General features: G+C 34.8%; 1 protein-coding gene across 1 annotated transcript in view; it reads left to right on the top strand.

The window, feature by feature from the left end:
• CCDC102B (coiled-coil domain containing 102B) overlaps positions 1–27,284 on the top strand; it is a gene marked incomplete at its 5' end in the record, with an annotated part of 214,484 nt that extends 187,200 nt beyond the window's left edge. The window contains 1 exon segment of the mRNA XM_081252113.1: positions 27,001–27,284. Within this exon segment, the coding sequence (XP_081108239.1) occupies positions 27,001–27,108 (108 nt within the window). The 3' untranslated portion in view covers positions 27,109–27,284.
• Positions 27,285–27,621: the final 337 nt, after the last annotated feature.

Consider the following 27,621-nt stretch of genomic DNA (forward strand, 5'->3'; position numbering starts at 1 on the left):
AGGAGAGGAATGTAGTCGGAAGGCTCAGGAGAGTGGTTTTGGGTTTTGATTTTCATCATAGCCATTATTCTTGTGAATAGTTTTGATATAAAAGCATTTGTTGCAATTGGTGGTAAATAACCTTTGTGTTTGCCAATATAGGCTTTAAGAAATTGCTTGGGACTGAATCATCAGCAAGGAAATTGTGATAATACACAGTTTTCCAGGGCTTATAAAGTACTAGATCCCAAAAATCTGATTCAGCCATCTAATCATGTAATCTTAAAAACTGCTGTGGTTTTAAGAAGGATTCTGTTAGTTGCCCTTCCCTGTAGGAGAATCATTCTTCTCACATCATCAACATCAAGCTTGGCACATGTGGCATTTGCTTTGCCTGACGAGCAGAACCTCCGTGTGCCACTTACGATCAGGACCTTTATGAGCCCAAACAGGGCTCTGCCATGCCTCTTTTCCCATGTGTCTTTTCTGCCTTGTCTCGTGTCATGAGGCCAGCAGGTGCAAAGTAGACATCATCCTCTCAGTGCGAATTCTGAAGTGGAAAGGATATGGAGCAGAGCCTTTGCTGACCCCAATGGATCCACATGGGTAAAAAAATCAATATTTGTTGTGATAAGCCACTGACATTTTGGATTTGTTTGTTGCTATAGGAAAACTTAGCTAAAGCTGACTGGTATGGTCATTCAAACAAAAACAGCAGCATTTTAAAATTATATTACATTGGCTCCAGTGCCAGAAGTAGGTGGTGAGAAAACTTATTGGAGGTTAGAAAGATGGCAACGCATTTTATGGAGTCTTGAAAGGTTTGGTACATTATATCCCATAATACCTTGGAAAGCTGATGATGGACAGAATGAGCTTGGGGTTTGTAGATGAACAGGTTTGTAGCTAGTATTTCTTGTTTACTATTGGTGTGTTTGCCAAGTGCCTAAGAGAGAGATGAACTCAGAAAAGACTTGCCGAATTTTCGAAAAGATATGTAAGATAATACAGAAATTTAAGTAGTTCTGTGACTGCCAGCATCTGATTTTCTTTTGCAAATGGTAATACATAAAACTGAGGATGGCTTTGAGCAACAAACATCAATTAAGGTTAAGCTTAGGCAAGAACCAATTCCACAGTGTGGCCTTCAAGCCTGTTGTTAAAAGCTCTTAATTAATGTCATTTTGTGTAAATCCTTGAAGCTGAACAAAATGGCACAGGGAGAAGAGAATGAGATTGTGCTTCTCTCAGAACATCCCACAGATTCAAGGCAACTGCAGGTAGCTCAGAGACAATAGAATGTCTCCCAGAGAACTGCAGATGGGACAACTGACCTGTGGTATTTGCTGGAATCAAAAGAAAAAAAAGACTTGTTTTTGTGAAAGATATGCTGGCAAATGTGCTTCCAGCCTGGGATTAAATAGACTGATTTATCAGGATTTGAAAGAACTCTTCATTCCTCCAAACTTCTCGGACAAGGAGGTGGCTGGGCATGCTGTCAACACCTGAGAAGGAGTAATGTCCAGAGCCATATTCAAATAAGGACATGGTGAATAATAAAAAAGGACCACCTAGAGAACAAAGGCCATTGAGAACTACAGACTAGGCAACTATTATCAGGGAGGAGAACCCAGGCCAGATAAAGGAGCATCCCCATGAGCAGAACAGGAGCTCCTTGAAACATCTGCAAAGTTAGGTTTCATAAGTATTTTCTATTCTACATGGAAGTTTTTATTGCAATTTTCCTGTCCTAGTTTCACTATAGTATATAGGGTGTGTGAGGGAGAAGAGTATGAATTACTTGCATTTTGAGTAGGTAGATTCTGGAGCAAGAGAAGGTGTATTGAGATCTGACATAGATATGAGATCTTTAAGATCAAGGCTGTGATTGGAACGTTGCTTGGGTAATTTCTCTTGGAGAAAGGGTGAAAATTTTTGAATACTGAAGGAAGGAAAACAAACATTTGTGACCAGGAAGATGGGCTGTGTTGTATGTGAGAGCAGGAATGAGTGAAAGGGTATGTGTGTGTATTTTAATATTTGTTGCCCCATCTGTGAGAGGAATATAGTTCCCAAGCATAAATGGTGGGCATGGTACTGGGAGGTCTTTGGCAAATGGAATTTGTGCAGCTTTGAAATAGAATCTTCTGGAACTAGAAGTCCATACAGATAAGTATTTGGACATATTTCATATCTGAAGCTTAAAAATAGATGCATTGAAATATATGTTCAAAACATAAAATAGTTCAGTGTTCTGCACCTCTACATCCAATCAGTTGATGACCAGAGAGGACTGATTCAAAGCATGGTCAACTCATATGGGTATTGTAATCTGGATTATTTAGCTGCAGTCATCAGTCTTTAGTTTTTCTTTGATTAAAGGTCATACGCTTTCTGGTGGCTGGGAATGAAAATATTTCTCATGGAAATAAGATTTTGCATTAGATAGCAGTCAACATTTCTATAATTTGACTTATCATAGAGAAGCAAAGGAAATTCTGTCAGTTTCACTGCTGAGCTTTTTAATTTCATAGTAACAAATTCTTCAAATTGCAATTAGTTGAAATTAATGTTTAATTGGAACTGTCAAATACAAAGTTCCCAACTCCCACAAGTCAACAAATTTTAAATAAATAAAAATGAGATATTAATCCTTTATACTGAAAAGAGAAATAGACACTTGGGGGCCCATAAGAGAAAACCCAGGGTCTGATTAAAGAAATGAGCAAATGAAAAAATTCTTTTTGGATGAGTTGCTTTTCTTTAAATAAACTTACCAAAAAAAATTTCTAATTTGATGTGTATTTGTTAGAAGTCAAACATTCTTTTCTCAGCATTTCATTGAAGCCATTACGTGATGGCAAAATTTAATTGAGATTTCATTATTGAATTGCAGAACTAATTACATATATATCCACATTAAAATACCAAAATAACTTACCACTTTAATAAATATGGTGGGAAAAACAGTCTAATGAATAATATAATGATGCAATAACCGAAGTTGGTAGAGACAGAACAGATAGTACCTAAGAAGCAAGGAGTATAATATAAACAATTACTAAGACACATGGGTGCTCCACACTGTACTAGTATCAAGGAGACTGAAGGACTGAATGAGATAAGGCTTGCCAAGGAATATTTTAAATTTTGTAAAACAATATCATATCATATAAAGAAGGAAAAATTTTTAAAAATCAACTATCATAACACCATCGTATCATATTACTTCAGTGTGTATTAACTTCTAATGCCTAGGCAATTTTATGCAGAATTGCAGTCATCATTTGAAATAATATACTCTGCTTTATCAGTTACCATAATCAGTTTTCCTGCTGCTATGTAGTTTTCATACTTGGTATTTCAAGGGGTGGGATAATATTTATTTCCTTGGATATAAATTTATTTAATCAACCAAGCCTCCTTTACTGAAGGTTGTTTGGATTTTTTTTCTCAACATAACTCTACCATGACTACTTTCATGTACAGTTGACCCTTTAACAACATGGGTTTGAACTCTGTGGGTCCACTTAATACGAAGATTTTTTGATAGTAAATACTACTTTCTACCCAGTCCGTGGTTGGTTGAATCCACACACATGTAGGGCCAACTCTAAGTTATAGGATGATTAACTTCTAAGCTGTTCAAATTCAACTGTATAGACCTTTTTTCCCCATTGGAAAAAAAAATTTTCTAAGTGGAATTATTGGGCTTAAAGGATATAAATATAATATGACTCTTGATATATTCAGAATTACTGATTTTCTTTGCTCCTCAGTGATAGGTCAAATTATGGAAACGTTGGCTGATATGCAAAATCTTAACTGCATCTTAACTGATGCAAAAGTAAGTTAAATCTCAAATGATTTGTTTATAAAGCTAAGAGTTTAATCACTCAGTTTGCTGAGTTGTTAATTGGATTTACTCTCAATTTCAGTTTCTTCTTTTTGTTAAATTCTTTTCCCTTAGTGTAGCTCAATACTTACTCTTATTTTCTCGATTTATATTTTAGTAATAGATTCTATTAGTAAGAGGACTTTAAAAATACTTAGTGACTATTTTGTGTTAAAAGAGATGTAAATCAGGGCTCAAGTAGTTCTTAGCCCCTAGATGCCTACAGTTCACAAACCAAGCAGCACAGAGTGAGAGTTACCCTATAGTAATTGACAAATAAAAGTCCTATGGTGAGGGAAAAAGAATCACCTAACTTTTAGATGACATTCCTGCTTTCAGAAATTCATGGATTTTTTCATAAAACTGAAATTTGATATAAGTGCTCAGCACAATTGTAAGTCAAATACAGCTATAGATAAAATATATTCCCAGTGTAAAGGTTAAAGTCTAATATGATTTTCTAACCTGTCTGTGCAATAAATACCCTTTGGAGTATTTATTTAGTTTTTTAGATATTTTAAAAATTTTTTATTTTATATTGGAGTATAGTTGAATAACAATGTTGTGTTAGTTTCCGGTGTACAGCAAAGTGATTCAGTTATACATATACATGTATCTATTCTTTTTCAAATTATTTTCCCATTTAGGTTATTACAGAATATTGCATAGAGTTCCCTATGCTAAACAGTAGGTCCTTATTGGTTATCTATTTTAAATACAGTGGTGTGTATATGTCAATCCCAAACCCCCAATTTATCCCTCCTCCCGACCTTTCCCCTTTGGTAACCAAAAGTTTGATTTCTGAGGCTATGAATCTGTTTCTGTTTTGTAAATAAGTTCATTTGCATCTTTTGTTTTAGATTCTGCATATATTTGTCTTTGTTGGTCTGACTTACTTCACTTAGTATGATAATTTCTAGGTCCATACATGTTGCTGCAAATGGCATTATTTCATTCTTTTTAATGGCTGAGTAATATTCCAGTGTATAAATATACCACATCTTCTTTATCCATTCATCTGTCAATGGACATTTAGGTCTTCCATGTCTTGGCTATTGTAAATAGCACTGCAGTAAACATTGGGGTGCATGTATCCTTTTGAACAATGGTTTTTCTCTGGATATATGCCCAGGAGTGGGATTGATGGATCATATGGTAGCTCTATTCTTAGTTTTTTAAGGAACATCCATACTGTTCTCCATAGTAGTTGTACCAATTTACATTCCCACCAACTGTGTAGGAGGGTTCCCTTTTCTCCACACCCTCTCCAGCACTTATTGTTTATAGACTTTGATGATGGCCATTCTGACTGGTGTGAGGTGATATCTCATTGTAGTTTTGATTAACATTTCTGTAATAATTAGTGATGTTGAGCATCTTTTCATGTGCCTTTTGGCCATCTCTATGTCTTTGGAGAAATGTCTATTTAGGTCTTCTGAGCATCTTTTGATTGAGTTGTAAAAATACTAAAACTCAAGCCTCATCTCCAGTAGCCGAGTCAATTTTTATGGGTGGAGCCTGTGCATGAGTATTTTTTAAAAGCTTCTCAAATGATTCTAATGTCTAGTGAAATATCAGAACCACTGGCCTAATGAGGAAAGACTGCTACCATTGAGACTCAAATTCATAACTTTGGTCCCCACTGAACACATGTGTTTACTGTAACAGATTTTACTAGTAGAGCATAAATGAAATGGCTTGCTACAGAAATGAGGCTCTTAGTCCATTGTAGGCTACCTGTAGCATTGTAATGTACAAAACAAATTGATATGTCTTCTAGTTTTGAGAGAAATTCAAAAGATAAAAAATCACTTAAACAGATGGAAAGAATAGGTACTATTGAGCACTGTAAGTTCACAAAGTGCTAGTGTTTTGCTAAATGCATTGTCTGTGTGGCTTCACACTTAGCAATTATCACCTTATTACTGCTTAGCTAATTCTGGCCTCACATTTTAATGCTTCTGGTGTCAAAAAGGTGAATATTTTCAAAAGTCTGATATCATCAGCAATGATGAATGTGAGAGACACTGTTTAAACCTACAGAACGTTAATTATCTAAATTAACAGCTGATTTTTAAGCAAGCCTTTATTTGGAAGGACACAAGAATTCTTTCCCAGCCCAAAACATATTTTGGTGTAATCTCATTAATTTACACCCTGCTAATTTTAAGATTGTGAGAATAGTGATAGACTGAAATTCACATTTATCTATGGAAAAGATCTGGTAAGTGTTTCAGGTTAAGATTAAAAAATAATAATAAAGAGGCCGGCTTCAGGTTCACATGGGGACACAAGCGGTAACCACAGACCCAGGATCTGAACTGAACTGTAAAAACCAGCCCAGTTCATTTAATATTAATTACTTCCTAACCTCTGTGTTAGATGTTAGAATATACTTGAGTGAGTTCTTCCCAAGAAGAGGTTTACAGTGTGGCTGGGGATAGTCCAACATAAATGTCTGAAGTTAAATATAGCAGAATAAATGTCAAGATGGTGGTTTTTACAGGATGCAGTGGAAACAGGTGGCCATGTTCCTTTTCCTTCCAGTGTTTAAGGGCTATTTGTAATTATGTGTTTAATTATTTGTTGTCTGACACCCCAACTGGAATATATGGGCAAGGACCAGCACAGTCTGTGCCTCTAACTTGGCCAGCATCAGTAGAGTGGTCTCAGGTGCCCCTAAAATCAAGACATCATAGCACTACAACATGAACAGAGGTCTTGCATCCTTGTCCCTGTATACAGCTCATTTAAATCCTTCTAATAATTTTGCTCCACTTTCTGTGGATAATTTGAAGGGTACCACTTCCTGCAATCATTCTTCAGGATCTTGCTCTTCCTTCACTTTACCAACCACCTAAATTGTCTCTGATGGAGTTCAGAACAGGCCACTCTGGCATGTGGATTATTTTGAGCTGAAAACAATCAAGGCCCATAAGACTCAGGAAGAACCTTTGAACTCCACTTACTGTCTAAAAGAATTTGCTGCCTAAAAGAATTTAAGATAGCTTCTCTCTGGGCCAGGCCTCCCAGCACCATAGATAACTATAGTAGAGTGTGAGGTGTGGTCGATGGGGAGGAACCTAGCCAAGTCCCTTTAAACAAGGTCCTCTCTGTGCCCCATTGTCTTTGTATGGCCCAGCAAACATTTGTTTACCAAATATTAACTCTTTTTCTTCCTGTCAATTGCCTTACTTCCCCCTGAAGCCTTAGACCCCTACCTCCTTCTGCTTAGTCCAGAAAAATATATGCCTCACCTTGCCTTGCCATCTTTGGAATTCTTCATACTTAGTGGATTCTCACTGTGCCTGTAATAAATTGCTTTTTCTCCTGCTAACTACTTTATATTATTTTAATTCCCAACCCAAAGAACTAGAAGGGAAAAGAGGGGAAATTCTGCACCCCTTCAGAACGTGATAAACCAAACCCTTCATGTGTGCTATATTCTAAGCTAAAACGTTTATGAATTGTGTGTGGGTAGAAAGTGTAGCCTGAGATAGGAGCTCAGTAAAATCAAGATGTTTTAAGCACAGGTTATATGGTAGGGTTTAGAGCATGGTCATTTGTTAGTTTTTTCCTCTCCTTTTAACTCTAGGCAACACTTTTGGGCCACCATCCCTAACCTTTATATATATATATATTTTTTTTTTCTCTTCTTCTTCTTTTTAACAATATCTGATACTTTATTCCCTTTCCTCATCCAGCTCTATTGTTTCTACTCATATTTATGCTCTGAAAAATGGAAGTGATATAAACCTCATTAGAAAAAAATGCCAATGAACAACAGCAAAGAATAATCTCTTTTTCTCTTGGTGCTGAGAGCTGAGTTAATTGCACTTTTCTCTTTGGTGCTGAGAGTTGAGTTAATCGCACTTCTCAGCACCATTCATTCTTCAGGCAAATCTATTCTCTTTATTTATTTATTCCCTTTTAAACTGCCATCCCACTCCCATCCCCCTCTCTCTCCATGGGCAACCATTTTAATGAGATTTTTGTGTATCCTTTTGTTCAACTGTGTTTTTGTATATTAATATCCTTTGTGCTGTATGTATGTGTTTTAATTTGTTAACCCTGTTCCTGGTCCATCTGCCAGCGAGATTCACACAGATCCACGAGGGGATAGGTGCAGGTTATAGGTTGCAGGATTGCTCCTGGGGGCTGAGAGATGGAGCATCTGGGCCTTTGGTCATGGGGAGAGTGGACGGATCACATCTGTGAATAGGCACCATGGGGTACCTGCTCTACAGCAGATTACACAATCCCATCACAATGCGAGGGATCTTAAAAGTCATGCTAAGTGAAAGAACAGATGCAGGTGATTTTATAAAAAGTAATATCTTTCTGATGTGTGACTATGATTGAGCAGTGTTAGAAAAGGCAAGTGAAAAGTATAAATTCAATCTAGTTTCTGAGTATTTGACAGAATGTATAGTATAGTGGGTAAAATAAAGGATTGGAGTCAGAATTGGAAATGAACTCTGATGTATGCATTTACGAGTGGTGTGATCCTGGGCTAATCATTTAGCCTCTCTGGAATACCCTTTCCTCATCTGTAAAATGAACAATAATGTGTGGGATTACATGAATTCAACCACTGAAATGTGTGTAGTTGATTTAATGAAACCTTTGAGGAAAGTAAAGAAACAACTTATCTTAAAGTGTGAAAAATTATGAATAATTAATCTACCGAGGTCTCAGATCAAATATTCAGGGTTTAATTTAATCTTATGTAACAGTGTTCAATTGAATGTTCCAGTATTTAACATATTACGTTATAATATTTAGTCTTTATTATAAACTTCTAAACATCAGTTATTGTAGTAATTTATTAACATAAATATTCTCATATAAGTCTTCCTATAACCCTGAAATTAGATACTGTAATTACAGCAATTACAGGAACTTGAGGTTTGGGTCAGTAAATGACATGACCGTGGTCACACATGGGAGAGGAAGAGATAAGATACCAACTCAGGCATGGAAATATATGTTAAAAATATATCTTCTGGTTTTATACACTATCGTCTTCTTTGCATAGTGATGACAATACTTACATGGATCCAACTGCTGTTCTCTGCAAATGAACATTTAAAGAAAAAGTTTTATTTAGGATCTTGGCTTCCATATTGGATTATAAAACATTTTGATAAAAGATTAGTGTTTTAAGTTTCTGGTGGGTCATTTCAAAGAGAACATTCAGGGACAATTATTTTTTCTGCTCTAATCGGAATATTCTTTTCATGAAAAAAAATCATAATTGAGCTTAATGGTAAAGAATTTCAAATAATGTTCCAGTAAGATAACAATAAAACAAGGGACATTTTATTGTGTCAAAGGAAATAAAAATCTTTCTCAAAATTTTCTTATATGGAATATATAATGAGAAATAGTGACACCTTTAGGGTACTGTGTTGTAAAAAAGAATGTCAAGAGTGGAATTATACTTTTAGATTTACATGCTTTTTAACTTTCTAAAATAATAATCATGATATTTGAACTTCTGTCTTTTTTAAAGATTTGTCAGGTAGATCATTTATTATTACAAGACATTTCAGTTACCTAACTAATATGAAAACTTAAATTTTTTTTAGAGTTGCTCAACTGGAATTATTAAGAGTTATGACTTCTTGTATTTAAACACTCAGTACTCTAAGGCTATGAAATTCTTATGAGTCATTTTCCCTTCATGGTATAATAAATTAAGAACTTTTGAAGTTTAAAAAGATATATATGCAAGATCTATAACTATTCATTTGTGTGGTTCTGCTGTAGTTGGAAAATCAGATGATAAAATATAAACTGCACACAATTAGACATATTTAAATTTGTAATTTGATGCATTTCACACTCAGTGAGTATAAATGCAAGGCTAAAATTTATGTTGGCACAAATTATGAAGAAATATTCAACAAACAGTTCTGGTTTTCCTTTCATGGAGGAAAAATGAGTGTTATTTTGATTGGAGATGAATAAATACAGTCATCTCTTAAAGATATGACATGTTCTTACTATATCTTCACGTATTATTGCTTTAACTAGCAGAAAATATTTTATTTTTGGTTAAAGTTATAGATTAAAAAAACCCACCAGATTCTGGTGGGCTTTTTTGTGTTGTTGTTGTTGTTTGTTTCAATAATTTACCTGATTAGTTTAAGAAAGCGAAAAATATAGTTCTGTCACTTCTCGGTAATTGCACATTTGATTGGAAGCAATCACTTTTTGAGAGTTAAATTAGCGCATTGAATGACTGAATTGTATGTTCCAGAGGTGATAATCATATTTCAGAATACAATGGGACAGGACTCTATTAACAGTAGAAGGGTAGAGCAGAGTAAGAGAGTTGAGATCCAGAACTTGATCTAGAGGCTGGGATAGAGGGAAACCAGAGCCAGGATGTCAGCTCTAGATTGAAACCCTTTTGGTAGAGAGTCTACATCAGAGAAATCCAAAATGGGTGTTCTAGGCATGATTCTGAAGAATCCAGGGGTTGTCCTTAAAGGTGGTGTATTGTACAATCATCAGCATCCATCATAAAATGCACTTGCAGTCATTCGGATGTAGTTCTAAGGAAGAACTCTTGTTCTGAAGGAGAAGACTGTAGTGATTCAATCAGGGTCCCAGGTGACAGGATCTTGGTGCTGCCCCAGCCTGGGGGAGGGGCAATGCCGTCACTGTGTAGCTGTTCCTCTCAGCTTCCCCCTCAGTCTATCTTGGTCTCTGGGGTGCAGGCGACTTCCTCAGCCTCCTTCCTGTGTTCTAGGATTCTCCCAGTGATGCCTTGTCCATGAGTAGTTGTTAGTTGTTCTTCCTGTGATGGGGAGTGAAGTCAAAAACAACCTCTGTCACCATCTTGGCAATGTCACTCCTCTATTCTTTTGGACTCTATTACTGAGTAGAATATCCCAAATGAAAACTTTCAGCACTTTGCACTCTCAGTTCCTCAAATTCTTCTTTTCCAATTATCTTGTCCTTCACTCGACTTTACCAACCTACTCCCAAGGTCACACTGCAGATATTATCTTCACCAATTACTAGACTTCCTTCAGGGTCTCAAACTCTCCAAATGTACTCTTATCTTTCCGATTTACTTTCTTCAGTACCAAGTACTACAAAATTTCAACCCCCTGGGCATATAATCTATTGATGATACTGCTTTTTCACTGTCACTTATCCGCTTCCATTTCTGATTTCACTCCTTGTCCATAAATGTGATGTCTCTACATTATAATCCTTTTGCTGCATATACATGAATTTCCTTGCCCCCATATGCTTTGTAGATATTCACTTGTAAAACTCAAGCTCTGCTTCATCATTAAATGCAACCTTCTGCTTCATCAGCTGTGCATGTGGCACTAAAGAACCTAGTGCTATGGTAACAGGTCTTGGTTTATATTCATGATCACTAGTCTCAAGTAGCATCTTAGCATTCCAGCATTAACTTTTCTAAATGACTGTTTCACTTCCTATCTCTTTTCTAATCCCTCCTCACTCCTCCATACTCTCAGATGATAATCTTTCTTCTGAATTTACTGAGAAACAAAAACAGGAATGTGGAATACAGAATATTTACACACTCTCACCATCACATCTACCAAATTAGCTATATCAGTTAGAACCAATATATTCTGCTTACATATCTGATAGTATGGATGAAATTTCTCAGTTTCTCTCTGTTGTCAGCCTATATATATAAAACATACACAAGTATATATATATTCATGTGTATATACACATACATGTATATTTAAATATTTTATATATAAAGTATTGTAAATGAACTGACTTCCTTTAAGTACACATTCCATTTTTGCTATTATTAAACTCCCTTTACAGTAAAAAAAAAAAAAAGGCTGAAAGAAATATATAAACTTCTTATCTTTACAACCTTCATTCTGTTTCTAATCACAGCAGTGATAGTTCTGACTGCTGCCTTTTTACCAATGGAAAAGTTCTCAAGCTCTCCAAATGTGCTCCATACTTTGAAAGCCAGTGCTCCATTCGTGGGCTCCATCTTTCTCAAAATATAATAATTTGACACAATCAGTCCCATTCTTAAAGTAACGTACTCACTAGGCGTCTAGAAAAATCAGTGGGTTTTTTTGGCTTTCACCTTCTTCTGTCCTTCTTGATCTCAATCTTGATTTCTCTTCACGTCTTCAGTTCTATGTGTCAGTGTCTTATTCTTTCATTTATTCTGTGCCTACCGACACTCACTCCAAATGTGATATATATCTTCAAACCTCATGGTTTTAGATGCCATCTATATGCTGACAACTCTCAACTTTATATCTTTAAACCCACTTCTCTAGCTGTTCCATTACTCAGGCAAAACAATTAATCATTTTTAACTCCTCTCCTTCTCACTTATTCCATATTAAATCAATCCTAACATTCTTTAAGTCCTATATTCCTAATATATCACAAAATGACCACTTATCACCACCCTCATGACTGCCAGCCTTGCTCAAGATGACATTATCTTTTGTCTGTTCGACACTAATGCACGATGTTAATGATAGGGGAAACTGGGGTGGGGATGTGTGTGGGGCAGGCATAGGGACTACAGGAGGACTCTTTACTTTCCTCTCAATTTTTATGTAAATCTAAAACTGCTCTAGAAAATAAAGTCTATTAAAATCCCTAAAAATCTTACATGCTAAAAGTCTATTAAGTCTGTAGTCAGTTAAACGTTTCTAGTGGTATAACATTTAACTTCAGTATCTATACTACTGAACAAATTGCATTTCCTTTTAATTTCTAAGTAAACAAAATTAAATACTTTATAGCGTATTGTCTGTTAGAATATGGTCTTCTTTGGAAAAAACCCTCAGTTTAAATACAGTGTCTTCAAAAGGAGAAATATAATTGCCTTCCTAAATTTAGGAGAAGTAGGGCTGTCTTTTACGCAAGTACAGTAGTTATAGTGGTATCCTATAGTGATGGCAATTTTTCACAAAATTCCCTGAATAACAAAGTAAACAAATAGCCCAGGACATTCTGAATTGTAGTCTTTAGTTAATGCAACATTTCTTTGATGTTTACAGTTTATTTTTAAAACTAGAGGTCTCTATTACATAAAATATCTATTGTCATTTTAATGTAGAATATTTAAGGTATTAATAGTTAAATCAGTTTATGTTTATCCAAACTGAGGAAAAATTGGAACTCCAAGGAGTTGCATGATCTTTATTTCACGAAGTAGCTGTAGAAAGTCTTACATTGGCCTATCTAGATGGGATGTATTCACTTGATGACCTAGGTATGACGGGCAAAATGGATGTGTTGAGGGAAAAAAAAGGCAGTAAATATCTTGTTGGATGACCAATAGCATTCAGGAATATTTCCAGTACATTTCCCACTTCATTAATTTATATGCATTCAGGGCATGCCAGTTTGCTTTCATTTATTTGCTTACCTAATAGTTCTTTATCAGGAGACTAAATGTGCTAGAACTTGCACACTATTAGTGGAAGAAATCTCCATTATTTACAGATATTCTTAGATGAATTGGACAGCAGCATTCCAAGCTGGTAACTTTTAAAGCATGTACTGCTGTGTGATATTCTAAATATGAGAAGCCGCCATTTTCCATCAGGTTGGATAATGTGCTTCCTCATTTATATATATAACTTATACACAAGGAGGTTTGAGTCAGATATTTGAGAATATTTTTCATACTGTTTCTAGAAACTTCTAGCCAAATGCAAAGTAAACCAATCATGTTTGAACTCATCCAACTTAGTAAGTACTTCATTGGGAAAACGTTCTTTAAGCCAGCAGTTCTCAACTCTGAAGGTCCTGGACAATTTTTCTGGAGGTCTGTGAGGTCAAAACTGCTTTCATAATAACTTAAAGATGTGTTTCACCCTTTTTACTATATTGACTTTGTTTTGATAGTACAAAATAAATGGCAGGTAAATCTGTTTATAGTTGATTCTAGTGACTCAGATGGTGGGCAGTGATTATGTTCAAAAAAAGGTGCAAGGAAATATTTTGAAATTTTGGAATCTGAACGTTACTCTAGTGAAAGAATGCTCACTACTGTCTCTTTGGTTTTCATATGTACAGAATTAGAATTCTGTTTTAAGAAATGTGCTCTACATATCTGTTTTCCATCTTTATTCCATCAGCACTAAGTCTCCTTTGACTTTCATAATATTACTAAGGCTATGATGACAGTGATGCATTGCAATTAAAGTGTGCCAGCTTTATTCTACTTACTATTTATGGGAAGAAATATTTTCTTCATATTTTAATACTGTATAAATTTTGTAAGTCATGACTACATTTCCATTTACTTATTCCTTGCTGTTATTTAAAATAGATTTTTCCCTATCATCACTGTTAAGCTAAGTTGATCATAAACAGTTTCTACTAGGAAATATGTAAAACAAAATACTTAAATATTTTTCTGTATTTTAAAACACTTATCCTACTGTGTCATTAACTTTTTTCTTATATTAAGCAATCCAGCTACTGCTATAACCTAGATTATTTTAGATAACAATCATCAAAATTATTCAGAGGAAATTAATCAAAGTTTCTTGGTGAAGAGATTTCTGGAATGATATGGCTGTTGGTTCAGTTACAAAATAACCAAGACTATAATAGACAGTTGCAGAAGTTTGGAACTCAGAAGCTTAAATATAATTCAACAAATAACGAGGTGTCCATTTCTGTTTCAGAAACAGTTTTAGAAACATTGCACTTTTGGAATCTCTCGTAGTTCTTTGAAACTTCCATAAGTGGTCGATAACCATGTTTATAGGTTATGTATGCAGAAGTTCATTCCCAAGTCAGTTTGCATCTTCTCTTTAAAGGAAGAGTATAATATTTTAATTTTAAGTTTTCTATTTGAATCTTATTCAGTTAAAGAAGGATTTTGTTCCGTCTTAATTTTCCACCTCCAGAAAGCAAGCCATATAAATGCAGTTAGGTGTCTATAAGTGAAAACAGTTTCTTTTCTTTTCTTTGTTTTTTTTTTACATCTTTATTGGAGTATAATTGTTTTACAGTGGTGTGTTAGTTTCTGCTTTACAACAAAGTGAATCAGTTATACATATGTTCCCGTATCTCTTCCCTCTTGTGTCTCCCTCCCTCCCACCCCTCCAGGCGGTCACAAAGCACCGAGCTGATTTCCCTGTGCTATGCGGCTGCTTCCCACTAGCTATCTATTTTATGTTTGGTAGTGTATATATGTCCATGCCTCTCTCTTGCTTTGTCACAGCTTACCCTTCCCCCTCCCCATATCCTCAAGTCCATTCTCTAGTAGGTCTGTGTCTTTATTCCTGTCTTACCCCTAGGTTCTTCATGACATTTTTTTTTCTTAAATTCCATATATATCATGGAGAAGTTGCAGGGTAAGTAACTTCCACTCCATATGTTTTTGTCATTTTGGAAAATTGTAATCTGGAAAGATATGTGTATGATAGAGGAAAACATTTCTTCCTTTTATCATTATAATTATCCCTTTTGTCATTATAGTCCTTTTCAAGTACTTAAAGGTTCTCTTCTGAATAAAAACTGATTGTTAGATTATGATGTCCTCCCTATCCTCTGTGGGAAATTAAGCACTAGTCCTTTGATTTATTAATCAAAAAATATCACTTGTTTCCCCTTCTCTTAACATACATATCTTACTGTATTTTTGTAGTCTGCTTATTTATGAAATATATTTTTGAAGACTTTTTCTTTTCTACTTATTCTTTTCATGAATTTTATTTTGAAATAACATTGTATCTCTTTCTAATTTTGGATATCTAATTCTTGTTTTAATAAGAGCTTGAGCCTTAGTTGTAATCAATTAACTAAGACTAATTACTGGTTTTTAAATATTCTGTTAGTTTCTAACTTGTTTTTCTTTGTGGTTTTTTAGATACAAGTCATGTGGCTTTTAATAAGATTTCCATTTTCTATGTTTTATAAAGGTTTCACCACATATCTGTAGAAACAGATTTTTCTGACTCACTAGCAGGTTGTCACCTGTGTAGATGGCCTATAGGGTGGCAGGCACTGTCTTAATACCAGGCTGAATTGCTAGAGTACAGAGCCATGAGGAAGTTTCCAAATCCTGTTATAATAAGTAAAATTGAGTAGTTTTATACTGAATATGCTTGTTCTTAATGTTTACGTTCCTTTAAGAGTTTTACAATTCTAATCACATTTCATCTTTGCATTTCTGTAACTGATGTTTCTGCAATTTCCTTTTCTTTTGGTTAAAATAACAAGGAATAACAGTATTTTTATACCCATGTTCAACATTAGTTGGAGATTAAGCCTGGTGATTCAAGACCTGTGATAGAAGATTAAAACTTGGGACAAAAATGGTAATTTCATTTCTTTCATTAAGTTTCATGATGCTGGAATTCACTCCAATATCCAAAGGCAAAGAGGCACATAGCCCAGTGCTCTTAAAAAGCTTCCTTCTGAAAGCAGGCATCTGTTGTGTGTTAACTGAGTAAAATAAAACAGGGAAGGAAGGATTGTTTGTTCCCTGGGTACTTTATTAGTGTTCTCTACTATTCAGATTCTCAAAGAGGAAAGTGAGAAATATATACATCATGGTGCTGATCAAATACAAGTGCTATTGTCATGAAAATTAATATTATTTGACAATGTTTTGTCTTCCTTTGATGTTAGACAAGATATTATTCTCTGCGCACTTTAGCATACTGGTCAGGTTAATGCAACTTGAAGTCAGTTTTAATAAAGATCAATATCAAAACTTTTGTGAGATACCAGTTACAAATTAAATGCACTTAGTGTTTTCTCACACATTTTTTTTTTTTTTTTTTTTTTTTTTTTGCGGTATGCGGGCCTCTCACTGTTGTGGCCTCTCCCGTTGCGGAGCACAGGCTCCGGATGCGCAGGCTCAGCGGCCATGGCTCACGGGCCCAGCCGCTCCGCGGCATGTGGGATCCTCCCAGATCGAGGCACGAACCCGAGTCTCCTGCATCGGCAGGCGGACTCTCAACCACTGCGCCACCAGGGAAGCCGTTCTCACACATCTTGATGAGACTTTTCTACTCTATGGAAATAGATGCCCTATAGTTGTCTATAATTTGGATAAAATTAACAACACCAATTAAGTGTCCCTTATCCACCACACCATAAACACTTGTAATATTGCTGCCCCAGGTGATCCTGAAGTGTTCTCTCAACTACAAATTTGTCACATAATATCATAGCTTTGATTCTACAGTTGCTATGGTACCCTGAACAAATACTCAGTATTAGTCTCTCAGGACATAAATTAAGAATCATCAGTATTGTAGGATGTCAGGTGCTTAGCTCCTACTGACCATGATGCTGGTTTAATTTATTGAAAAGAAAAGAAAAATAACTCTGAGCTGAAATAAACTGTTTAATAGAATGCTTTGTATATAAATAAATAGTCACATAAGATTATGTAGGTCAATACATGTTAAAGCAATGCCAGTAATTGTTAGACTTATTAAGGCATCAAGTCCATCCAATACTTGAATATTTCAAAAGTTCATTATGTAAAGATAAAGCAATGAAATATTCTAGATTCAAGTGATACTATTATTTAAGATAACATTCTTAAGAGCTCTGGAATCCTTGGATATATTCAATTGGCTTAATTCTGTTGTAGATACCCTAGAATTAATTTTGATTTGGCTTAATATATAAATATAGCAACTGAAATGTATGCCATATTTACTCTTATTGTGTTTATTTTAACGTCTTTATTACGATCTAATTTATATACACTTTTAAAGTGTTCAATTCATTGGTTTCTACTAAAATAGAGTTGTCCCACGATTACTACAATCTAAGTTTAAAATATTTTCGTTATCTCAGAAAACACAAACCCATTATCAGTCATTCCCTATTCTCCCTATACACCCAGCCCTTGGCAATCACCAGCCTACTTTCTATCTCTGTGGAGTTACCTATTTTAGAATAGGTAACTCCTATTCTATAGATTCTATATTCTATAGAATCATAGAATATATGGCCTTTTGTGACTGGCTTCTTTCACTTAGTATAGTGTCTTCAGGGTTCATCCATATTGTATCATTGATCAATACTTCATTCTTTGTATGGCCAAATAATAGTGCATTGCATGGATATACCACATTTTTTCTTCATTTTTCAGTTGATGAGTATCTGGGTTGTTACACTCCTTGTCTACTATGAATAATGCTGTTATGAACATTCATTTACAAGCTTTGTGTAGATGTATGTTTTTATTTCCCTTGGATTGCTGGATCATATGGTAACTCTATGTTAACGATTTTTTTATTGGGGTATTGTTTTACAATCTTGTGGAAGTTTCTACTGTACAGTGAAGTGGAGTTCCCTGTGCTATATAGCAGGTTCTCATTAGTTATCTATTTATACATATTGGTGTATATATATCAATCCCAATCTCCCAATTCATCCCACACCCCCCTTCCCCCCTTGGTGTTCAAATGTTTGTTTGTGTGTCTATTTCTGCCTTGCACCAAACTCTTTTCCACAGTGACTGTACCATTTTACATTCTCACAAGCAATATCTGAGGGTTCCAATTTCTCTGCATTCTCACCACCACTTGTCAGAGTTCATCTTTTTTATTACAGCCAACCTCGTGGAGGTGAAGTGGTACCTTATTGTTGTTTTGATTTGAATTTCCTTAATGACTAATAATGCTAATCCTGTTTTCATGTACTAGTTGGCTATTAGTATATTTTCTTGGGAACAACTTATTCAGATTCTTTGTCCATTTTAAAAAAAATATTGAGTTGTGTTTTTTGTATATTCTGGATATAAATCCCTACTCAAATACATGATTTGCAAATATTTTCTCTCATTACATATATTGTCTTTCCAACTTCTTGATAGTTTCATTTGAAGCATAAAACTTTTAGAATTTTAATCAAGTCCACTTTTTTTCTTTTGTTGCTTGTGCTCTGCTGTTTTCTGTAAAAAACATTGACTATTTCAATGTCATGAAGATTTACTCCCATGTTTTCTTAGAGTTTTATAGTTTTAGATATATTTAGGTCTGTGCTTCATTTTGAGTTAATTTTTATAAATGAGGTGAGCATAATTCAGAATTATGCTTGTGGATATCTAATTGTCCTGGAACTATTTGTTGAAAAGATAATTCTTTTCCTCACTGAAGTATCTTGACACCCATATCAAAATCCAGCTGACCCTGGACTCTTGATAGACATTTAGGTCAATGGAATAAATGTGTATCCTTCTGCCAGTAAAGCATTGTGTTGATTACTACAGTTTTAGTTAAGTATTGAAATCAGGAAGTGTCAGTTCTCCAGATTGATTCTTCTCTTGTAATTCTTCTGTTCCTGTTTTCATACTTTTATTGTTGCTAAGAATATCGAGCTTCATCACAGATTTAACCACATGTGTTCCCACAGAGAAGGAAACACTGGCACTAAAGTACAGCTACTTGGAAAATTATTCTGCATTGGTTTTGTTTTGGTTTTTGTTTTTTGGTCCCTAAGAAGAAAATAAAACCTTTGGGGAAATAATTGATTCACATCATTGGGAATGTAATTTTTATCATTCATTCACTGTAAGGTCCACTTAGAGAAAACTGTCTCCAGCTTTCCCAAAATATAGTTTCCTTAAAATGGGAATCTCCAAAATCTCAACCATGTGTCATTCTTTATTTAATTACTCAGTTGAACCATTCACTTAAAAGCCAACTTATTCCTTTTGCTCTGAATAATTTAATTCTGTCATTCAGCTGAGATATAGTAGTTTCATTAACCCTATATCTGTAATAATTGCACTGTTACCTTAGCTCATTAGAAAATTTATAGTTTAGTAAATTATTTCAGCAATTACATTTATGCCCTGCTTATTACTTGTTTAACATTTCTTAAACATTTTAACAATTGTCTGGTAGGCAATAAATCTACTCACTTTATGTGGAAAGTACTTGGAAGAAATTAAGTAGCCAGTTTCATGAAAGACCTGTGAAATTCAGTGACATATGTATTTAAAAAGAAGGCCAGTAAGGAAACTGATAAATAATTCTGGCAAATCACACCTATTATCATGGATTACAAGACCACAGAACATTTAGTATTCTGTTAAAATGAGATCACATTTTAATTTTGAATACCTTAGTAAGAATTAGCTGGAATCACTGAATATAAATCATCCAATAATTTCCATATAGGTAGCAATAAGATATTATATTTAATAACTTGAAGTTAATTCTGACATTGAAATATATGTATAATCATGTAACACATGCTCTATACTTAGCAAACTTCTCAAAAGGCAGCCACTTTCCATCAGAGATCACCAGGAAGTTTTAGTAAAATGTTCCTGGTGATTTTAATGATTTTTTTTTAGGTGAAGAGAATATTGTGGTATAATCCTTAATGAAATGGTTCAGAGTATTTCAGTTCCAATTAAAAATATCTGGAAAATTAGTCTGTACTAATTATTTAAAGTCAGCAAGTTGTCATGCCCACTTATTCCTTACAAAGTCTCTACATTACATGAGTTGGGTTTAGGGAATTTGTGAACAGGACACTTATCTGAATTTGTGCCATCTTTCCTCATTACCTTAAATTCCAAACTGCAGAGATTATAAAGACACCCCAATGTGGATGCCCTAGACCACAGTTGGAGCAGGTTGGCCAGAAAGAGTTGCCAGAATACCCAATGCTAAACATGTCACTTCAATTTCTGTGACATGGGTCCCACTCAATTGCTAATGGAAAAATGTATCAAAACTGATTATCAATGGTTTCCAGGTAGATTTAGGTAAGGATGTATGTAATAAAAATAAAAATGTGTTTACGTGCTATTGTCTGCATCACCTAACAGGCTTTCCTTTTCTAGTCTTTCCTTTGTCATTTTACTTTACTTTCTTTTCAGTGATGGAGATTAATATTTTCCAGGAATTGCAAGTCCTTTTGAGCTGAAGTCATTGTCTCCATACTACCAAGTCTTAGACGATAGTTGGACCTTATTATACTGCCAGTTTGATCAGATTATAATATATGGTGTAAACATTTTTCTTGAATCATAAATTTTGGGGAATCTACCCAGATTTCAGCCAGACTGGCCAGGGCCTTACCAGAGTAGCAATAGGAACAAAACAATTATTCTGTGCTCAACAGTAAGTATTGAACTGAATTTATCTGGCATATGAAAGTTTTAGGATACTATGGATATAGAATTTGCAAATTATGGTCTTTCTTGGCATAGATATTTAACAAAACTGGAAGGGCATCTGTTGCTTTAGCCTACCCAACATTAATTTATTCTTTTTCTTAAACATGCAGACTATTCTAGGCACTTGAAATCTATACATGAATAAAATGAATATCCCTTCTGTATGGAATTTGCATTCCAGTGGAGAGAGACGGAGACAATTTATATATAAATCATATGACTGCTGGAAAAAAAAAAACTGGTGTTCTTGCTTTGGGTGCAGGTTGCAATGTTAAATATGGTGTCTGGCCTCAGATTTGAATAAATACATGGAAAATGTTAATGAAAGTTAACCATTCAGATAACTGTTGAAAGAAGGTTCCAGGCAGAAGGAACAGTCAGTACAATGCCCCTGATGGGAAGGATCAAGAAGAGAAAGAAACAGGAAGATATGAGAGCACCGTGTTTTTTTTTTTAATTTATTTATTTTTGGCTGTGTTGGGTCTTTGTTGCTGCGCGTGGGCTTTTCTCTAATTGCAGTGAGCGGGGGCTACTCTTCGTTGTGGTGCGTGGGCTTCTCATTGAGGTGGCTTCTCTTGTTGCGGAGCATGTGCTCTAGGCATGCAGACTTCAGGAGTTGTGGCTCGCAGGCTCTAGAGTGCAGGCTCAGTAGTTGTGGCGCACGGGCTTAGTTGCTCCATGGCATGTGGGATCTTCCTGGACCACGGCTCGAACCCGAGTCCTATGCATTGGCACGTGGATTCTAACCACTGCACCGCCAGGGAAGTCCCAGCACCGTGTGTTGATGAAACTGTGTGTGTCCTTGAGTAGGTGAACTAGCATGGGATCTGGTGCACAAGTGGGAACAGGGAAAGTTAAAGAGTGTGTGTGTGTGTGTGTGTGTATCTGTATCTGCAGCACTTTCAAGAACCTCACAGCCTGTGAGAGAGAGAAAGACGATGACTATTATAATTTAGTTTGGATAAGTTTAAGATCAAGGGTAAAGGTAAACAACAGAGATAGCAGAGTATTTGTTTTTAATGTGAAGAGGCTTTTATTTGCTTTTCACAACCTAAATGCCTAAGAATACACTAAATGTCACAAGACCTTCATCAACAGTTCATTCCTTACTTAATATCAGAATATATAACTGTGAATGAGGAAAATTAAAAAAAAGTGAAGAAAAGTTTATTTGGTAAAGATTTTGGTTTCTTAAATTAAAAAAATATTTTTTTGCTTTTTAAAAAAATTATATTGGAGTATATTTGACTTAAATGTTTTGTTTCTGGTGTACAACAAAGTGATTCAGTTATACATATATCTATTCTTTTTCAGATTCTTTTCCCATATAGGTTATTACAGAATACTGAGTAGAGTTCCTTGTGCTATACAGTAGGTCCTTGTTGATTATTTTATATATAATAGTGTGCATATGTTAATCCCAACCTCCTAATTTATCCCTCCTTCTGATATTACACCCCCAGACTAGGGAGCCTGACATGGGGCTCAGAACTCACTCCTGTGGGAGAATCTGTGTGATATAATTATTTTCCAGTTTGTGGGTCACCCACCCGGCGGGTATTGGATTTGTTTGTATCATGAATGCATGCCTCCTGCCATCTCATTGTGGCTTCTTCTCTGACTTTAGAAATAGAGTATCTTTTCTGGCAGGTTCCAGTCCTTTGTTGTCAATGGTTATTCAGCAGTTAGTTGTGATTTTGGTGTTTTTGTGAGAGGAGGTGAGCTCAGGTCCTTCTACTCCACCATTTTGTCTGGGGATTGGAAAATAAAAACTTACTTTGTTCCAGATCAACCTTGACAAGTGCATGTGGCCCTCCTCTTAGGGAAGGATGGACCTTTGCCTTTACTCCAGTCCTATTTGTTCTTAAAGGTTGTAAGGAAAGAGAGGCACTTTTGTAGGCACTGGATCAACACCAGTCCAAACAGCACAGACCTCTAAGAGAGGATCCAGATTCTCTTGGTCCCTTTCCTATTTGTCCAAATTAATGTTAGAGCTGGTGGAGTGTCTTCCCACCAGTGGTAAAGGGTCACTCTCCCTATGCCCTTCTTCTCCACAGGCTTTGCTGCAGTTAGGGCCTGAAGATTCGCCTCCTCAGAATCTGTTCTATCTTTCCCTCCACGTGCCAGGACTTTCTGACCCCATGACTCTGTGGCTGCATCCACTGCAGCCCGGCCTAAACTCGATAGCAGAGAATTTAAGAAAAGCTACATCATTCGGGCCAGGGTAATTGTACTGACCTCTACTCAGTGTGTTCCAAGGGCCAGCAGCATCAGTATCACCTGGCAACTTGAGAAATGGAAAAATCATGAACCCTGCTTGACACCCACTGAATCATTATTGGCATTTTAACAAGATCCTAAGGTGATTCATAGAAAAAGTTTAAGAAGCCTGTTTTAAAGGATTTTAGGAGTAGAGTCGTGGTCCATTCCATAGAGAAGAGAGAATGTGAGCAAAGGCATGGGGAAAGAAAGAAAATGAGCACCATGACTGCCACCAAACCCACCCTGTTGTGGGCTAAAAAATACAAAAAGTTCAGGGCTGCTGGAGAACAAAATAAAACCTGGGATTACCCTGGTAGGTAATATGAGAGAGAAAATGAGAGGCGGGTTTATGTGCTCATCTGGGCACCGGGAGCTCTTGAGGGGTTTGTCAAGTGGCGAGATAAGATCAGAATTGGATGTTAGCCAAATCTCCAAGGTGAGGTCTGAATTATACCTTGAGCATTTTCCATTGCATTTTCAACATCCTTAACACAAATTTAGAAAATATAACACTTCCACCAGTATTTTGCATCATTTTGGTTTTTTCTTTTATTTTACATAAGAAATGTCATGCATTACTCACAATATTGTAAGCCTTTTTTCCAAAGTTAAATATCATAAAATAGCTTTATGAATTCTAATTAAACATTTTAATGTCTGCAGAATGTTCTGTCAGAGTGATGGATTACAATTAAACATAAAACCTTCAGTAATCATTCAGGTCAGTTTGACTTTTTCATGAACATAATGAAAAATATTTGTGCAAAAGAGTTTTTATGTGTCTGATATTTTTCAGACATTTCAATACATGAATTTTTAAAAATATGAATGTTAAAACTTTTGGTATACATTTCCAAAATGCATTACAAAATTTATTTACTCCAGTTATTCCAATTTCAAATATAATAACTTATGTATCATATTCTACTTAAACTCTGCTGTTCTTATAGTTGTACCAAAATATTCCTTAAATATCTAATAATACCTGTCTGTAATTAAGCTTTCCAAGTAGTTACCATATATCCCATATTGGTATTCCTATATTAAAATCCCAAGTGATAGAAAAGCTGAAAATTTATAAATTAAAGAAAAAGTACAAAAAGATAACATTTCTCATTCATAAAATAAATGATTTGGGAACTGCCCTTGGTAATACCAAATAGGTGGGGTTTTTCCAAGTAGTTATTTGAAAGAAAATAAAAATGTGAAATAATCTGACATTCCAGAATAATTAGTCAATCATTATTAGCCTATTACCTCATTCTTTTAATTTTATCCTGATAGAAAATTAATCTTTAATGAGGCATGAATGTTGAGCACCCTGATTCCTCCCCAAATAATGAAATTGGATGCAAGACTGTATCTGAAGAAGCAAAATTAGTCTGGATACCTGGCCTAGTAGAATTTTATAAGAACTTTTAAGTAATATATATACAGACATGTTTGTACTTTAATAAATATTTTTGTAACATTTATCTAGCAAAATAGACAACACTTGATTTGAATAACTTGATGTAAAATATAATGATTAAATCCAACGTAAGCCTAATATATTAACAAATACATGTTACATTAACTGCAGAAAAATTAGAACTAGAGACATGTAGAATATCTGTAAAAAAATTTCTGGTTCAACATTTATCTATATAAAGAAGAAACTAGGAAAAGTGAGGTCCACAAAATCCTGCACAGGTTAGATAGGGAGAACTTCGAAGCTGAGAAAGTAAACTTGGATTATGTATATAAAAGTAATTCTGTTAGGTGTATATATAAACTTAAGAATTGTGGATGTCAAAAAAAGTGTGTATTACTAAAAATATCTGAATGTTTGACATCTAGAAATAAAAATAATATTTGAGAGTTAATTTTGATACACCTTAACAATGTTTACTTCATGGGCACAAATAATTGATAAGGGTTTATAGAATGGTGAGGGTATGAAGAGAAATAGCTTTTCTCCTGGAAAATAATAATGCCAACTCAACTGTATATAATTCTTTCTAATGTTTAAAATGATTTAACTTGAAAAACACTGACCAAGAGATCAGAGAATTGGGATTCGTTTTCATATTTAGCAGTAATTGGACTTTGCACAAGGTGAGGAAGATTTGATTATCCTTACAGTTTTATTAAATATGGAAATTATTAACCTTATTTTACTATAGTGCCATAGCTCAGCAGTCTGCTTGGAGAGGCAAGATTTTTGTCTTGAAGCTGCATATGCATGGTAATTTCCACAAGATTTTGAAATATTCAATTGGAGGAATATGGTTGCTAGATATTGTTGTGAGGAAGAGAAAACACTAAAACTATCTAAACCTACCCCATGGAACCTCCACTCAGGCTAAACAACTTGGCAACTTAATTAAACACCTATTGAAATGTGTTTATATATAGAAAAAATAAAATTGGAGATCTAACTCACATCATGTACAAAAATTAACTCCATCTTGATCTAGGACTTAAATGACAAATACAAAACTTTAACAAATTTTAGTTGAAAATACAGATTAATACTTCTCTAAGCTTGGCATAGGGAAGTACTTTTTAGCATTATTAAATACATCCTAACTGTAAAAAAAATTGATAAATTTTGCTTAATAAAATGACTTATTCATCCAAAGAGCTCTTAAAATGGAAAAAAAATAAGTTATAAACTTGATAACACTTGGTGAAGATACTTGGAACACTTATAACTGACAAAGGGTTAGTATTGAGATTATAACATAAACATGTACAGATAAAAAAGAAAAGAAAGAGCTCCAAATAGAGTAATGAGCAGAAGACCTGAATAGGAACAAAAGAAAATCACTGAGCCAATAAAAATATAAAGAGGTATGAACCATTATTTATTGATAAGGGATTGGCAAAAGTTTTAATATCTCACACCACCAAGTGTTGGCGAAGATATGCTCAAATAGGATCCCATCTAACTGCCTTTGGGAGACATTTTTGGGAGACATTTTAGCATTATCTTGAAAAATTAAAAAATGTAACTTAGCAATTCTCCTCCTACGTATGTCTCCAGAGACTACTTTGCACAAATGCATCAGGAGATCTATACAAGAGTGTTCAGAGCAACTCAAGCCTGCAAACAGTCTAATAGTTATGGACAGGAGTGTGGTGTACTGTCATGGCACCATCATGCAGTACAATCTGGTAAACCAGAACAAAGAGGCTACAGTGAGTCACTAATACGGATGAGTCTTAGCAGTTGAATTAAGAAAGTATTAGAAGATTACATAGAGCATAATACCCATTTTTTTATGTTTAAGTTAAAAACAACTAAAAGAATACATTTTACAGAATATTTCTATTTGTACCATTATGTGTGTGTCTATATAAGTGTACCTATATACACTTAGCATATATATATGCACACATATAGGCTATACTTAAATACGCACATGCAAATACATAAAACTATTTTCAAAATCTTGAGAATAATAAGGTAGGGGAGCCCAGGTTAGAAACGGGGGAGGAGTGCCTAGATAGAAAAGATTTTGTCAAATTCTAGACTCCATGTAGATGTTTATTTTATTATTGACTATATGAACTAATTCTATAATTAAAAATAAGTATTCCTACACATTCATGTATATGTACAAAAAAGAATGTGTCATGCAAAAAACTTGCTTTTAAAAGGATTTTCTTATTTCAGTCATCTTACCTGAGGCATTTTCTATTTTGCTTTCAGCTTGATGATTTCCTGAATCAGATCCATAAGCTCCAGAGATCTTTGGATGAACAGAAAGAAACAAATGAAAACTTGGAACTTAAACTCAGGCACTTACAAAACTGGTAATTATTTCACAAAATATGTCAAATTCAAGATCGAGATCTTAGATAGGGAAATCTTGATGTCCTTTTTTCCTCATATTTTCTTAACAAAAATAATGTTATAGATATTTAACTAGGAATATTAAAAGGAACTTGCAGGTACTCAGTACTTAAATTTATGGGCTTCTGGCTCTTATTGTTTTTTCCCCCAATAAATGTTACATGTTATGATAAAGACAATTTAAATATCATTTGAAACCAACTCTAGTTCTAAAGGTGTAAAATTTCTGAAAGGCAAAAGAGCGTTCAGAATTCTTTTCACAAACTGAAAGAGTTATAATACCTGCAAGAAAATAGAAGTTGTAAACCATACAATTTGCTGGGTAGTTGATAAGAGAATCACTGTACTTAAGAAAAAGTAATGGTTAAGTAATTGATAGACATTAAACACATATTCACCATCTATGTGGTAAGGGTGGCATGTTGTGTGAAAAATGTTTTCACCCCAGAGAGGTAACAATAAATTTGGTATAATTCT

Source organism: Mesoplodon bidens (assembly GCF_964165515.1).
Source record: "Mesoplodon bidens genome assembly, chromosome: 13".
Lineage (NCBI taxonomy): Eukaryota > Metazoa > Chordata > Mammalia > Artiodactyla > Ziphiidae > Mesoplodon > Mesoplodon bidens.